At 42.3% G+C, this 16,213-nt stretch overlaps 2 protein-coding genes across 7 annotated transcripts in view; both read left to right on the forward strand.

The window, feature by feature from the left end:
- The window catches only part of LOC106575303 (uncharacterized), a 62,233-nt gene extending 57,098 nt beyond the window's left edge, over positions 1-5,135 (forward strand). For 2 of the 3 annotated variants that reach the window (XM_082963459.1, XM_082963460.1), the window contains 2 exons: positions 2,843-2,976; positions 3,074-5,135. In XM_082963459.1, coding sequence (XP_082819585.1) covers positions 2,843-2,976; positions 3,074-4,649 — 1,710 coding nt within the window. In that variant the 3' untranslated portion in view covers positions 4,650-5,135. The remainder of the gene's footprint in view (positions 1-2,842; positions 2,977-3,073) is intronic. The other variant, XM_082963458.1, reaches the window with a different exon arrangement.
- Positions 5,136-6,666: 1,531 nt separating this feature from the next.
- Positions 6,667-16,213, forward strand: part of LOC106575305 (beta-1,3-galactosyltransferase 1) — a 126,131-nt gene continuing 116,584 nt past the window's right edge. For all 4 annotated transcript variants that reach the window (XR_001321729.3, XR_014381090.1, XM_014151754.3 and 1 more), the window contains exon 1: positions 6,667-7,307. The gene's annotated coding sequence lies outside the window, so the exon portion shown is untranslated. The remainder of the gene's footprint in view (positions 7,308-16,213) is intronic.

Consider the following 16,213-nt stretch of genomic DNA (forward strand, 5'->3'; position numbering starts at 1 on the left):
GCCCAAAATGCTGCATATACCCTGACTCTGTTGCAAGAGAAGTGACACATTTTCCCTAGTTAAAAGAAATTCATGTTAGCGGGCAATATTAACTAAATATGCAGGTTTAAAAATATATACTTGTGTATTTATTTTAAGAAAGGCATTGATGTTTATGGTTAGGTAGACATTGGAGCAATGTGTACCTAAGCGATTATATGCAACGCAGGACAGGCTAGATAAACTAGTAATATCATCAACCATGTGTAGTTAACTAGTTATTTTGATTGATTGATGGTTTTTATAAGATAAGTTTAATGCTAGCTAGCAACTTACCTTGGCTTCTTACTGCATTCGCGTAACAGGCAGGCTCCTCGTGGAGTGCAATGTAAAGCAGGTGGTTAGAGCGTTGGACTAGTTAACCGCAAGGTTGCAAGATTGAATCCCCGAGCTGACAAGGTAAAATTCTGTCGTTCTGCCCCTGAACAAGGCAGTTAACCTCTATGGGCTAGGTGGGACGCAAGCGTCCCACCGTGGTGCACTCCATCAACAGCAGGTGCATTTCAAGAGCGGCAAATTTGAATCCAAATAAATGTCAAAATTCAAATTTTTCAAACATACAACTATTTTACACCCTTTGAAAGATAAACATCTCCTTAATCTAACCACGTTTTACGATTTCAAAAAGGTTTTACGGCGAAAGCATAAATTTAGACTATGTTAGGACAGTACATTTACAAGAGTTGTGTGTAATGTTGTGCCAATTCAAAGACAGGCGTCACCAAAACCATAAAATCAGCTAAAATTATGCACTAACCTTTTACAATCTCCAACAGATGACACTCCTAGGACATTGTGTTAGACAATGCATGCATTTTTTGTTCTATCAAGTTCATATTTATATCCAAAAACAGCGTTTTACTGTGGCGTTGATGTTCAGGAAATTGTTTCCCTCCAATAACCGGCATTCAAGTCAGCACCACAAATTAAATAATTAAAATTAGAAAACATTGGTAAAATATTATATTGTCATTTAAAGAATTATAGATTTACATCTCTTGAACGCAATCAACTTGCCAGATTTAAAAATAACCTTACTGGGAAATCACACTTTGCAATAATCTGAGCACTGCGCCCAGAAAAATACGCGTTGCGATACAGACTAGCCGCCATGTTGGGGAGATCTAAAATCGAAAATACTATGTAAATAATCCATTACCTTTGATTCTCTTCATCAGATGTCACTTCCAGGTATCACAGGTCCATAACGAATGTAGTTTTGTTCAAAAAAGCTCATCATTTATGTCCAAAAATCTCCGTCTTGTTAGCACATGATCTAAGCCCGCCGGACTTCACTTCATGAACGAGGGGAAAAAATATATTTACGTTCGTTCAAACATGTCAAACGTTGTATAGCATAAATCATTAGGGCCTTTTTTAACCAGAACATGAATAATATTCAAGGTGGACGAATGCATTCTCTTTTATAACGTATTGGAACGAGGGTACCCAACATGAACTCGCGCGCCAGGTGTCTAATGGGCCATCATCGTTCCATGGCTCTTGTTCGGTCAGATCTCCCTCCAGAAGACTCAAAACACTTTGTAAAGGCTGGTGACATCTAGTGGAAGCAATAGGAAGTGCCAAAATATTCCTCAGCCCCTGTGTTTTTCAATGGCATAGGTTTAAAGGTAATACAACACATCAGGTATCCACTTCCTGTCAGAAAATGTCTCAGGGTTTTGCCTGCCAAATGAGTTCTGTTATACTCACAGACACCATTCAAACAGTTTTAGAAACTTTAGGGTGTTTTCTATCCATATATAATAAGTATATGCATATTCTAGTTACTGGGTAGGATTAGTAACCAGATTAAATCGGGTACATTTTTTTATCCAGCCGTGCAAATACTGCCCCCTAGCCCTAACAGGTTAACCCACCGTTCCTAGGCCGTCATTGAAAATAAGAATGTGTTCTTAACTGACTTGCCTAGTTAAATAAAGTTAAAAAAAAAATATATATATATATATATATATATATATAAAATCGGCCAAATCGGAGTCCAAAAATACCGATTTCCGATTGTTATGAAAACCTGAAATCGGCCCTAATTAATCGGCCATTCCGATTAATCGGTCGACCTCTAGTTATTTTAATGTACAATCAGCATCGGAACCCGCAATCATCATCATTAACATACAATCATCATCATTAACATCAGCACAAGCGCCATATTTATGAAGCCTGCTTAGCTTAGCTTGGTAACATCTGTGTGTCGGTGTGTGTTATGTCTGTCTTGGTTAAGGCACATTTGGCGATGCAGCCTACTATACATAGGGAGATGCTCCCGAGTGGCGCAGCAGTCTAAGGCACTGCACCTCAGTGCTCAAGGCGTCACTCCAGACCCTGGTACGATCCCGGGCTGTATCACAACCATCCGTGATCGGGAGTCCCACAGGATGGCACACAATTGGCACAGCGTCGTCTGGGTTAGGGGAGGGTTTTGCCGGGGTCGGCCGTCATTGTAAAACTCATTTACCCGATTTGCCTAGTTAAAAATAAAGGTAAAAAAATGGTAGACCATGTCACCTTTTCTACACCCTTTATAGAGTATGGAATTAACCGATTTGTGAAGCATCTGTGTAGTGCTTAGCAATATGTTACTGTATGTATGCTACATAAAGCCTTCATAATTTGTAGTTTGTTTAAAGTGGGAACCATTTTTTTTGTGATTTCATAAATGATTTACAGTCCAGTAGGTTTCGTAATAATGACTAATTATTAACTAATAGTGTTGTCGCTTTGTTTGTTTTTACTGAAAAGGTCAATAAAAGAATGCCCTAACACTATCTTTCTCTTGCAGAAAATTCGAGTTCCAGAGTCCGAACTGTGTACGGTGTGTCGGAAGAGGGTGTATCCGATGGAGTGTCTGATCGCAGACAAACACAATTTCCATAAAAGCTGCTTCCGCTGTGAGCACTGCAGTGGCAAACTAAGGTAAACCACAAACTTGGACTTATAACCAGTACAAATAATAACAACTATCTTATTTCAAATGTTGTGTCTGAATAGTTACAACATTTGTCTTTCTCAGCCTTGGCAACTACGCCTCTCTCCATGGACGAATGTACTGCAAGCCCCACTTCAAACAACTGTTCAAGTCCAAAGGAAATTATGACGAAGGATTCGGACAGAAGCCTCACAAAGACCTTTGGAGTGCTAAAAATCAAGAGTATTCCATTGAAAATGAAAAGACTAAGCTAAAATCACCGTCCCCTGAAAAACTAGATTCCAGAAATTCCACAGCCAGGAGCAATGTCAGTTTGACAAAGATTGAGGTACCACCTCCACAGGAAAAGGAAGTGAGCAAATCACAGGATGAAAACAAAAAGCCCACTTGTAAGATTGCGGTTGTATGGCCCCCTCAGAATGATTCTCCCAAGAAAGTGTTCATGATGGAGGACGAGGTGAAGCTGGTTAAACCCTCATGGCCCCCCCAGGATAGCTCTCCACAGACCGACACCGATGCCAATAAAAGCCAGATCAGTGAACCTTCTTTAAATGATAGCCCTGCTATAAAAACACAAAATTGTCCTCAAGAAACTGCATGGGAAGGTGCCGTTGTAACTGTAGAAACTCCAGCAGAGAAGGCTTTGACCACTCCTGTAGACCTAGTAGAGGTAACAGAGAGTACTCCCACCCATGAACCCCCAAGAGACAGTGGCATAGCGGTAGCTGGGAAAGTGGAAGCCAATGTGGAAGTGACAAGCGAGGTGAACGAGGAAGGAGCTGTGGAAAGTGGGAATGTGACAGAAAAAGATGAAAAGGAAAGTGGAGAGAAGGTAGAGGATGTGAGAGTAAATGGGCATAGCGGGGAAGCTGAGGCAGAGAATTCTCATAAAGAGGAGGAGGAGAAAATGGAGAAAGTAAATGGGAGTGAGGAGGATAAGGTCAAGGTCACAGTGATAGATGGTGAGGCATCAGGAGAGCCAACAGTAAACGCAAACTCCAACAACAACAATAACGGACAATTATTATTTGACCATGAACCAATGTTCAAAATGCTTGATGACTACAAAACGGAAGAAAGAGATTTAATACTTCAGTCCACAGAACCAGCTGCTGCCGAAAGCGATTTTAAGGAGGGCATATTCGGGGATGAAGAACTAAAATGGATGCCAACCGACGTTCTAGACATGGCACGGAGGGAGGACGCTTTTGTGCCAATGGGTGCCAAATGTATGGAGGCCACAGACGACAGTCTAGATGAACATGTCTTCACAGAGGCGACTCAAAGTACATTTTGTTTTGAAGCGGAACCAAAGATTAGCACCTCTAGCTTCCTGGAGGACATTTTTGCTGGGCTCGATAACAGTTCCATCCTCCTGTCTGATTTCAAGTCTGACATCTTCAGTGAGTCTGTTAGTGAGAGGCCCTTGGTGTCATCGCTGGACGACCTTTTGGATTTTGGAATGGAGTCAAGAGGAAACACAGATAAACCCAAAGACGGGTGGAAAGGGGATGAACAGCTTGACAGTTTTGCCATGAAGGATGTCTGTGCACAGGGGAAAAGCAACATGGTGTGGAAAGATGATTATGACTCGCTGTCAGTGGAGGAACAAATCAAGAGGAACAGATATTATGACGACGAGGACAGTGACAACTCCTAAATCTGATCACATTTAATCCATCTTTTCTATCACTCAATTAGTCAATTCTGTCCTCATGCAATCCCTAATTTAATTTCTGTCCGTGGAGAGAAGAATCAAGCTAATATCACAACTTCCTTATATCAATTTTTGTACTGTGTTTTGGCAATGATATCGATGCTCTTTATTACAATATCTAGATTTGATCTTGCTGTTTAAAAGCACCTGGTGTGCAGTTAAAAAAAATTATAAAGGGATATTTTCTTTCATGTTTTTCTGTATACGTTGATTCTGATATTTTAAAACCATCAAAACAGAACATTTTCATATTTTGCAATACATTCATTATAATTTCTTGCTACAGTATAATGGTTTTCGATTTGCTTGGTTTGTTGGAATGAATGTCTGTGAGGTTTAATCTTCTGAGTCTGATTAAAGATTATTTACTTTTCCTATTCTATTGTTTCTACATTAGTAATGTAGTTATTATTAAAGACTTGACATGTTTCTGGTACATTACTTTTTAATCAGTGGGGGAAGAGATGCTAAGGTAAACATTGTGTGTAGAGGTGTAGTTTGGTCTACGGTCTGTATGGTTGGCCAGCTGAAATCTCTTAAATTAGAGCCATATTGAATTTCCATTGAGGGAACCAGAGGGTTGTAGGAGGAATACAGATTTTAACATGTACAGTGCCTTCAGAAAGAATTCATACCCCTTGACTTATTCCACATTTTGTTGTATTACAGCCTGAACTCACCTACACACACTACCCCATAATGACAAAGTGAAAACATGTTTTTAGAAATGTTTGCTAATTTATTGAAAATGAAATACAGATATATCTAATTTACATAAGTATTCATACCCCTGAGTCAATAAATGTTACAATCACCTTTGGCAGTGATTACAGCTGTGTCTTTCTGGGTAAGTCTCTAAGAGCTTTGCACACCTGGATTGTACAATATTTGCCCATTATTCTTTTTAAAATTCTTCAAGCTCTATCAAGTTCATTGTTGATATTGCTAGACAGCCATTTATAAGTCTCGCCATAGATTTTCAAGCCGATTTAAGTCAAAACTGTAGGAACATTCAGGAACATTCAATGACATCTTGGTAAGCAACTCCAGTGTAGATTTGTCCTTGAGTTTTTAGGTTATTGTCCTGCTGAAAGGTGAATTTGTCTCCCAGTGTCTGTTGGAAAGCAAATTTAACCCGTTTTTTCTCTAAGATTTTGCCTGAGTTTATAGATGTATTCTGTTGTTTTTTTTATCCTAAAAAGCTCTTTAGTCCTTGCCGAAGACAAGCATACCCATTACATGATGCAGCCACCAGCATGCTTGAAAATATAAAGAGTGGTACTCAGTGATGTGTTGTGTTGGATTTGCCCCAAACATAGCGCTTTGTATTCAGGACAAAAAGTAATTTTTTTTGCCACATTTTTTGCAGTATTACTTAAGTGCCTTATTGCAAACAGGATGCATGTTTTGGAGTATTTTTTTATGTACAGGCTTCCTTCTTTTCACTGTGTCATTTAGGTTAGTATTGCGGAGTAACTACAATGTTGTTGATCCATCCTCAGTTTTCTCATATCACAACCATTAAACTCTATCACTGTTTTAAAATCACCATTGGTCTCATGGTGAAATCCCTGAGCAGTTTCCTTCCTCTCAGGCAACTGAGTTAGGAAGGACGCCTGTGACTTTGTAATGACTGGGTGTATCGATACACCACCCAAAGCCTGATTATTAACTTCACCGTACACAAAGGGATATTCAGCCTCTGTTTACACATCTACCAAATCGGTGCCCTTCTTTGCAAGGCATTTAAAAACCTCCTTGCTCTTTGTGATTGAATCTGTGCTTGAAATTCACTACTTGATTGAGGGACCTTAAAAGATAATTGTATGTGTCGGGGGACAGAGATGGGGTTGTCATTCAAAAATCATGCTACCCACTATTATTGAACACGGAATGAGTCCATGCAACTTATCATGCGATTTGTTAGGCACATTTTACATTCTCAAATTATTAAGGCTTGCCATAACAATGGGGTTGAATACTTGACTAACATTTCAGCTTTACATTTTTTATTGATTGCAAAACGTTTTTACAAACAAAATTACACTTTTGACATTATGGTATATCAATTTTAAATTCAGGCTGTAACACAACAAAATGTGGAAAAAGTTAAGGCTTGTGAATACTTTCTGAGGGCACTTTAGGGCTCTGTCACCCTAACATAGCAGTTTAGCAAAATGGTCACACTGTGAAGTCGAGTCATGAGTTAATTTAGCCTAAAATTGTCTAATTCCAATTGTCTGTTATGAGTAGCATCATATCCATGCAAACTCTACATGAAATCCACATTAGCTTACCTCAAACTTCTCAGCTTTTGCAGTGCAATTCCTTGAAGCCATAGCCATGCATTGCAAATGTGTTTAGAAGCAACGTCAGTCAACCTTGCTAAAGAAAGTCAAATCCTCACTTCCAGACAGATTGATTGGCTACTATTCATTTCGCAAATAATCCTGATTGGACAGCTCTCTTGTCAGCTGCAGTACCGCATACAGTCACTATCATGTCTCCCCCACTCCTTTCTTGCGGTGAGATCAGATGCAGAGCCCAGCGCAGGACAGTTTCAGCACCTCTTGTCTTGGTGGGATGTAGACGACTAGACCGGTAGGTTCAAATGCTTTGTAAACTGAATCCTATTGCTGCTATTTGGGTTTGTCCAGTGGCGACAGCCCGCAACAGTTTACTGAACACTTGGTACAAGCTTTCGTCGTCATTCAGTAATTTTATTTCGTGCATGCGACTACTTTGTGATTAGATTAGAATCGTTTTATAGTGACAGTGCAAACCATTCGGTCGCTGCTTCTTTGTGTTTAGAAATGCATCGTCCGTTGTTTACTGTTGTCCTATTGGCTTTTCCCTCTGATGGACCGTCCGGGACTCCAAAGGAATGTTCTGTATTGAAGAGTGCGTCTCACATCAGCAGTGATGCTGCGATGTTTTGTGGTCCAGGATTGTCCGCAGATTTGATGTAACCTACGGCTTTGATGCAAAGCGATCCAAATAGCTATGAGTTGAAACCCTTTTATTGCTGCGCTTGAAGTGAATTGCGCAAGGCTAGCCTACATGTTTATCTCATTTTGAACTTCATATTGCTGTTAGTTGATATAGGCTATCATACTGAGCACATGCCTCTGGAACAAGTCCACTAGCACTTACTGTATGTCGTCCAAATACTACAGGGCGTTCAGCATAGGGACATACATTAATATACAACTGTTTTAAATACCACACATAGGCTACACGAACAGTATATTTTACTCAGAATCTCCCTCATCAAGTGAGAACCTATGAGCCCAGGGAGGCAAGGATTCATCATATTCAAATCATAAACATATGAATTATGAATGGTTTCTTAATATCGACTTTGCATAGGCTACAGTATATTCACTTTTTACGTATTGATTTTCATATTACGTTTTGGTGATAGCATCTGTTTTTTGACATGATGGTGCACCAGCCACACCACACTCACTATTGAGATGAACATGTAATTGTTATACTTGAAAAAGCCTTTAATTATATATATCATAGGGGAGGAGAGGACGAGCAGTGTTGATAGAGGCATCTGTTTGCAGTAAGTAGGTTCAACGCACTTGTTCTACTACAATGACCTTGCACATACAAAGCCAATAACTGCACGAGGACAACAAATGTTACATACCCAACAGTAGGTCGTTGATTTGTTTACTGTCCAGGACTAGAGTATCACCACTGTTTACCATTTAGGTGTAGTATACACGAGCATGACAAAGTAAATCAAAGCAAGACTGAACCTCCTCCGTTTTTAGAACGGTTGATTGTAGCCAATAAGGCATAGTGACCATTTAAGCTGCAGCGTCTTGTCATTCTGTGAACAGTGTGTCTAAACCTCGGGAAATCCATTGGCAGAGATTTATTATGACAGAGCCTTTGTGGGAGGAAACGCCATAGATCTCACAGGCTTTTTCACTGTGCGACTGATCCTCTTTTGGAATTACACTGCTGTTTGAAGTTGCTACATTAATACTTTTCGCACACTTGCTTGTCAGAGAGTAATGCTGTAGCAAGAAGCATAGTCCGTCTTGTGTAAGCGCAGCCTCTCTCTGTCTCTCGACCTTACAGTGCCTGGTCGCTAATTCCCCCGGTCCTGCCAAAATTCCCTCATTTAAACCTGCGTTCTGGCATCCTACCAGTAACTGATATTTTACGGGTGAAAAAAAAATGTCCCATTTAATTTCAAACATCCTCAGTGCCCCTTTTATCTCATTTGACAAGAAATGCAGCAGTTGAATCTCAATTAAACAATTACATATCAACATAGTTGTCAGGGACAGGTGGAAGCTTTAAATGTGGAGAACAATGTAGGTTGTGGAAGAGAGGAGAGAGGAGGGGTCTTTATATGTACAAGGGAATGAGATGCTGAATTGGTTTGATCCATCTAAACACTGTCATATTGACTGATCTCAATAATTTCATACTTATCACAATTGCCTATTCTTCTGTACTGCATTGCAAGATTACGGTTCCTTCAATAGCTATCACGGGCTATAATCAAAGCGAAAGCGTCTTATTTCTCCTGGCTGTACCCTACAGCGTCTATGTTCACGTTTGCATTACCTTAGATATAGATCGATAGTAAGTCAATACAGTAAGTAGCTGTGTGCTGACAGCAGGCCATGCATTGGTCAAGTGTAATAGGAACCCACTAAAAGCCTTCGATGCACATTCCCTTAACGTCAACAGCGGTGGTCGACGGGAAGCAACGATTTGCCTTAGGAAACATCCTGTGCATTTTTTTTAGAAGCACTGATTCCCGTCAAATGTATTGCAATATTGAACGTGTACCGATCCAGGTCATATCACAAACCCTCTTATCTTTAAATAGCTACTTATCTTTTACCGTAAGCCATGTCCCATTGACACTGGTGGAGAGAAGCACCAGTGTATTAACTCTCTGAGGGGCATTTGATTGCGTGTTTTGGCCCTTCTCTCCACTGGGTACTTGCTTAAGATTCATTTTATGCGTTGTTCCGTTCGTGTAGGGAACATGTAGGTCTACATCAAGGATGTATTTGACTTGAGAAATTGATCCTTTGAAATATACACTTTAGAACAATGCAACAGTGTACTGCCACAGTTCTAATGGAATGGAATATTGAATGCTCTTTTACCCACAGGGATAAAATATCCAAGAGCTACATATTCTTAATTACATTTGTGTGCTGTGGTGGAATGTTATTTATAAGAATCTACAAGGTTAATAGTTAATTCAGGAGATAAACACCATGTGACGTTGATGGATGGCATCGATAAGAGAGCGATAGAAATGTGGATTGCAAAATAGCATATTACGTTGTTCCCAGGTCATGTGCACTTCAGCGGTGTTTTTTTTCTTCTTCTTTTCTTATCAGATCAATTTAAAAGGAAAATCTGTGTCGGTAAACTTTTAAGTTTATTTTTTCTCAGGGGAATATTTCTGTCTTTCAAGTCTAGCAAGCCTGAGCTTGTCAAATGCCAATCTTCTTTTGTCCAAACAGAGTCAGCTTGAAACAGCTGCCATTTTATTAACACCTTGTGGATGTGTGTATACTGGGTCAGTATTTGGGATTGTTTTAGTTGAAGGCCTTTTAAAAGCCTGCTATATGGCAGGTTGGTTTAGTAAGGGGCCTAGCAGGAGCATAAACTGTTACAGGTGTCGTACTGACACCTGTGTATACTCATCTTCTTTTTAATGTGAAGAAGGAAAAACAAACAAATCACGTATACAAAACAAACGAACGACACTAACAGTCCTATCAGGTGCTCAGACACTAAACAGGAAACAACTACCCACAAAATCCCACAGAAAAACACCTCTTAAATAGGACCTTCATTTAGAAGCAACTAGGAGCAGCTGCTTCCAATTGAAGGTCAACCCCATAAACTAAACATAGAACTAGACATACTAGATAAACATAGAACATAGCCCAACAAACCCCAAACCACATAAAACAAACACCCCCTGCCACGTCCTGACCAAACTACAATAACAAATAACCCTTTTACTGGTCAGAACGTGACAGTACCCCCCCCCCCCCCCCCAAAGGTGCAGACCCCGGATGCACCTAAAACAACAAAATAAAAACCTAATCCAATAATACTAAACAAAAACAAAATAAAGGGAGGGAAGGGAGGGTGGCCACCGTCACCGACGGTTCTTGTGCTACACCCCCCCCTCCCCAACCCACCTACTATGGAGGTGGCTCAGGCTCCGGCCTTACTCCCCAACCTAACCTGTCCACCCCCGCTAAATATCTATAACCTGTCCACCCCCGCACCTCCTGCACAACCCGTCCTGGCTGGATGGTAATAGTAGCCCTGTACAAGCGGAGTGCTGGCACAGGGTGAACTGGGCTGTGCAGAGGCCTGATGGTTGCCGTGCGCAGAGCAGACGTAGGGTAGCCTGGGCCTAGGAGGCGCACTGGTGGCCAGATGCGCTGCGCAGGCATCCTCCTTCCAGGCAGGATGCCCACTCTAGCACGACACTTGCAAGGGGCTGGGATCGCTCGCACCAGACTGTGCGTGCGCATGGGCGAGATCGTGCGCACTTCTGCATACTCCGGCGCTCTCCACTCCATATGCTCCCCATAATAAGCACGTGGAGTTGGCTTAGGGCTCACCCTTGGCCCAGCCAAACTACCCATGTGCCCCCCCCAAAAAATTATTGTGGGTGCCTCTCGTGCTTCCCAATTGGCGCGTATAAAGCCTCATAACGCATCGCATCCAAGATGGCGTAGCAGTTCAGACGTCCTCTACCCTCCTCTTGTCGTGTCCCGTGTATATATATATATTTACATATTTTTTTCTTCACTTATCTTTTAATATATATATATATTTTTTTTATTCTAAACTCAACCTCAAAGCACTCTCCTGCAACCCGCCTCACCAATTTAAAAAAGAAAGTATTATTTACCTCATCTGAATTCCACAACAGAAGCTAGCAAGAGGTTAGCCATTTTCACTGGCTAACGTTGAAGTTCAGCTAGCCACGGTTAGCTGTCCTCAGCTATCCATTAGCTAGAAAAGCTATCGCCAGTTTTTGTACAGCGCGACTCAGACCAGAGCATACCGGACCTATTCTCTCTCCTTTCCCCGATTTCAACCAACGGGCTCTGGACATTTACACCTGGATCTTGCAGCTAACTAGCTGCTACCTGAGTGACTATTGGCAACGTCGGTCACGGAATTAATACACATTATTACGGAGCTAGCCAGCTAGCCAGCTGAAGAGTTCCGTCAGCCACTCCTGGGCTATTCCTGAGCTAGCCAGCTGAAGTGTCTCCTGGGCTACAACTCACCTATCCTGACCCGTTTTACTGCCGATGCGGAGCCCCATCGGGTCTTCACGACTGGACCACCGACGTTATCTGCCCGAGGGAGTTATCCAACTGGCCCCTCCATCGCGACGTAACCTGATCGCCCATCTGCGGCCCGCTAATCGTTAGCTGTCTTTTCGGCTGCGATCTGAATAGGTCTATCGGACACTTTTCTTGGGCCACTATAACTAACTATTTTGCCAACTTGGACTGGTCCCCCCTTCCACACGGAACCCCACTAACCCACAGACGGAAACGCACGAGGTGGCTAAAAACAGACCTCCCTCCCATCTTCCACCAGCTTGCTACCTATGGCCCGGCTAGCTGTCTGAATCTCACTGGACCCTTTGATCACTCGGCTAAGCATGCCTCTCCTTAATGTCAATATGCCTTCTCCATTGCTGTTCTGGTTAGTGTTTATTGGCTTATTTCACTGTAGAGCCTCTAGCCCTGCTCATTATACCTTATCCAACCTCTCAGTTCCTCCACCCACACATGCTATGACATCTTCTGGTTTCAATGATGTTTCTAGAGACAATATCTCTCTCATAATCACTAAATGCCTAGGTTTACCTCCTCTGTACTCACATCCCACCATAACTTTGTCTGTACATTATACCTTGAAGCTATTTTATCGCCCCCAGAAACCTGCTCCTTTTTCTCTCTATTCTGGACGTCACAGACGACCAATTCTTATAGCTTTTAGCCGTACCCTCATACTTATTCTTCTCTGCTCCTCTGGGGATGTAGAGGTGAATCCAGGCCCTGCAGTGCCTGGCTCCACTCCTACTCCCCAGGCGCTCTCTTTTGATGACTTCTGTAACCGTAATAACCTTGGTTTCATGCATGTTAACATTAGAAGCCTCCTCCCTAAGTTTGTTTTATTCACTGCTTTAGCACACTCTGCCAACCCAGATGTCCTAGCTGTGTCTGAATCTTGGCTTAGGAAGTCCACCAAAAACTCTGAAATCTTCATCCCTAACTACAACGTTTTCAGACAAGATAGAACGACCAAAGGGGGCGGTGTTGCAATCTACTGCAGAGAGAGCCTGCAGAGTTCTGTCCTGCTATCCAGGTCTGTACCCAAACAATTTGAACTTCTACTTTTAAAAATCCACCTCTCCAAAAACAAGTCTCTCACCGTTGCCGCCTGCTATAGACCCCCCTCGGCCCCTAGTTGTGCTCTGGACACCATATGTGAACTGATTGCCCCCCATCTATCTTCAGAGCTCGTGCTACTAGGTGACCTAAACTGGGACATGCTTAACACCCCAGCCATCCTACAATCCAAGCTTGATGCCCTCAATCTCACACAAATTATTAATGAACCCACCAGGTACAACCCCAAAGCCGCAAACACTGGCACCCTCATAGATATCATCCTAACCAACGTGCCCTCTAAATACACCTCTGCTGTTTTCAACCAAGATCTCAGCGATCACTGCCTCATTGCCTGCACCCGTAATGGGTCAGCGGTCAAACGACCTCCACTCATCACTGTCAAACGCTCCCTGAAACATTTCAACGAGCAAGCCTTTCTAATCGACCTGGCCCTGGTATCCTGGAAGGATATTGACCTCATCCCGTCAGTAGAGGATACCTGGTTATTTTTTTAAAATGCCTTCCTCTCCATCTTAAATAAGCATGCCCCTTTCAAGAAATTTAGAACCAGGAACAGATATAGCCCTTGGTTCTCCCCAGACCTGACTGCCCTTAACCAACACAAAAATATCCTGTGGCGTTCTGCATTAGCATCGAACTGCCCCCGCGATATGCAACTTTTTAGGGAAGTTAGAAACCAATACACACAGGCAGTTAGAAACGCCAAGGCTAGCTTTTTCAAACAGAAATTCGCTTCGTGCAACTCCAACTCTAAAAAGTTCTGGGACATTGTAAAGTCCATGGAGAATAAGAACACCTCCTCCCAACTGCCCACTGCACTGAGGATAGGAAACTCTGTCACCACCGATAAGCCCACTATAATTGAGAATTTCAACAAGCATTTTTCTACGGCTGGCCATGCTTTCCACCTAACTACCCCTACTGCATTCAACAGCACTGCACCCCCCACAGCTACTCGCCCAAGCCTCCCCCATTTCTCCTTCTCCCAAATCCATTCAGCTGATGTTGTGAAAGAGCTGCAAAATCTGGACCCCTACAAATCAGCTGGGCTTGACAATCTGGACCCTTTCTTTCTAAAATTATCTGCCGAAATTATTGCAACCCCTATTACTAGCCTGTTCAACCTCTCTTTCGTGTCGTCTGAGATTCCCATAGATTGGAAAGCAGCTGCTGTCATCCCCCTCTTCAAAGGAGGTGACACTCTTGCCCCAAATTGCTACAGACCTATATCCATCCTACCCTGCCTTTCTAAGGTCTTCGAAAGCCAAGTTAACAAACAGATTACCGACCATTTCGAATCCCACCGCACCCTCTCCGCTATGCAATCTGGTTTCAGAGCTGGTCATGGGTGCACCTCAGCCACGCTCAAGGTCCTAAACGACATCGTAACCGCCATCGATAAGAAACAATACTGTGCTACCGTATTCATTGACCTGGCCAAAGCTTTTGACTCTGTTAATCACCACATCCTCATCGGCAGACTCAGTAGCCTTGGTTTCTCAAACGATTGCGTCGCCTGGTTCACCAACTACTTCTCTGACAGAGTTCAGTGTGTCAAATCGGAGGGCCTACTGTCTGGACCTCTGGCAGTCTCTATGGGGGTACCACAGGGTTCAATTCTTGGGCCAACTCTTTTCTCTGTATACATAAATGATGTCGCTCTTGCTGCTGGTGAATCTCTGATCCACCTCTACGCAGACGACACCATTCTGTACACTTCTGGCCCTTCTTTGGACACTGTGTTAACAACCCTCCAGACGAGCTTCAATGCCATTCAACTCTCCTTCCGTGGTCTCCAACTGCTCCTAAATACAAGTAAAACTAAATGCATGCTCTTCAACCGATCGCTGCCTGCACCTGCCCGCCTGTCCAGCATCACTTCTCTGGACGGTTCTAACTTAGAATTTGTGGACAACTACAAATACCTAGGTGTCTGGTTAGACTGTAAACTCTCCTTCCAGACTCACATCAATCATCTCCAATCCAAAGTGAAATCTCGAATCGGCTTCCTATTTCGCAACAAAGCATCCTTCACTCATGCTGCCAAACATACCCTCGTAAAACTGACCATCCTACCAATCCTCGACTTCGGCGATGTCATTTACAAAATAGCTTCCAATACCCTACTCAACAAGCTGGATGCAGTCTATCACAGTGCCATCCGTTTTGTCACCAAAGCCCCATATACTACCCACCACTGCGACCTGTACGCTCTCGTTGGCTGGCCTTCGCTTCATAATCGTCGCCAAACACATTGGCTCCAGGTCATCTACAAGACCCTGCTAGGTAAAGTCCCCCCTTATCTCCGCTCACTGGTCACCATAGCAGCACCCACCTGTAGCACGCGCTCCAGCAGGTATATCTCTCTGGTCACCCCTAAAGCCAACTCCTCCTTTGGTCGTCTCTCCTTCCAGTTCTCTGCTGCCAATGACTGGAACGAACTACAAAAATCTCTGAAACTGGAAACACTTATCTCCCTCACTAGCTTTAAGCACCAGCTGTCAGAGCAGCTCACAGATCACTGCATCTGTACATAGCCCATCTATAATTTAGCCCAAACTACTACCTCTTCCCCTACTGTATTTATTTATTTTATTTATTTTGCTCCTTTGCACCATATTATTTATATTTTATCTCTGAACTTTCTTCAAACTACAAATCTACCATTCCAGTGTTTTTCTTGCTATACTTTATTTACTTTGCCACCATGGCATTTTTTTGCCTTTACCTCCCTTATCTCACATAATTTGCTCACATTGTATATAATCTTATTTATTTTTTATTTTTTATAATTTTTATTTTTTATTTTTATTATTATTTTTTTCTTATTTTTTTTTCTACTGCATCATTGATTGTATGTTGTTTTACTCCATGTGTAACTCTGTGTTTTTGTATGTTGTCGAACTGCTTTGCTTTATCTTGGCCAGGTCGCAATTGTAAATGAGAACTTGTTCTCAACTTGCCTACCTGGTTAAATAAAGGTGAAATAAATAAATAAATAAATAAAAAATAACGGCGCCGCTCCGCCTTGGCTGCCTCTATCTCCTCCGGTGG

The sequence above is a fragment of the Salmo salar genome, chromosome 17, assembly GCF_965601325.2.
Source record: "Salmo salar chromosome 17, fSalSal1, whole genome shotgun sequence".
Lineage (NCBI taxonomy): Eukaryota > Metazoa > Chordata > Actinopteri > Salmoniformes > Salmonidae > Salmo > Salmo salar.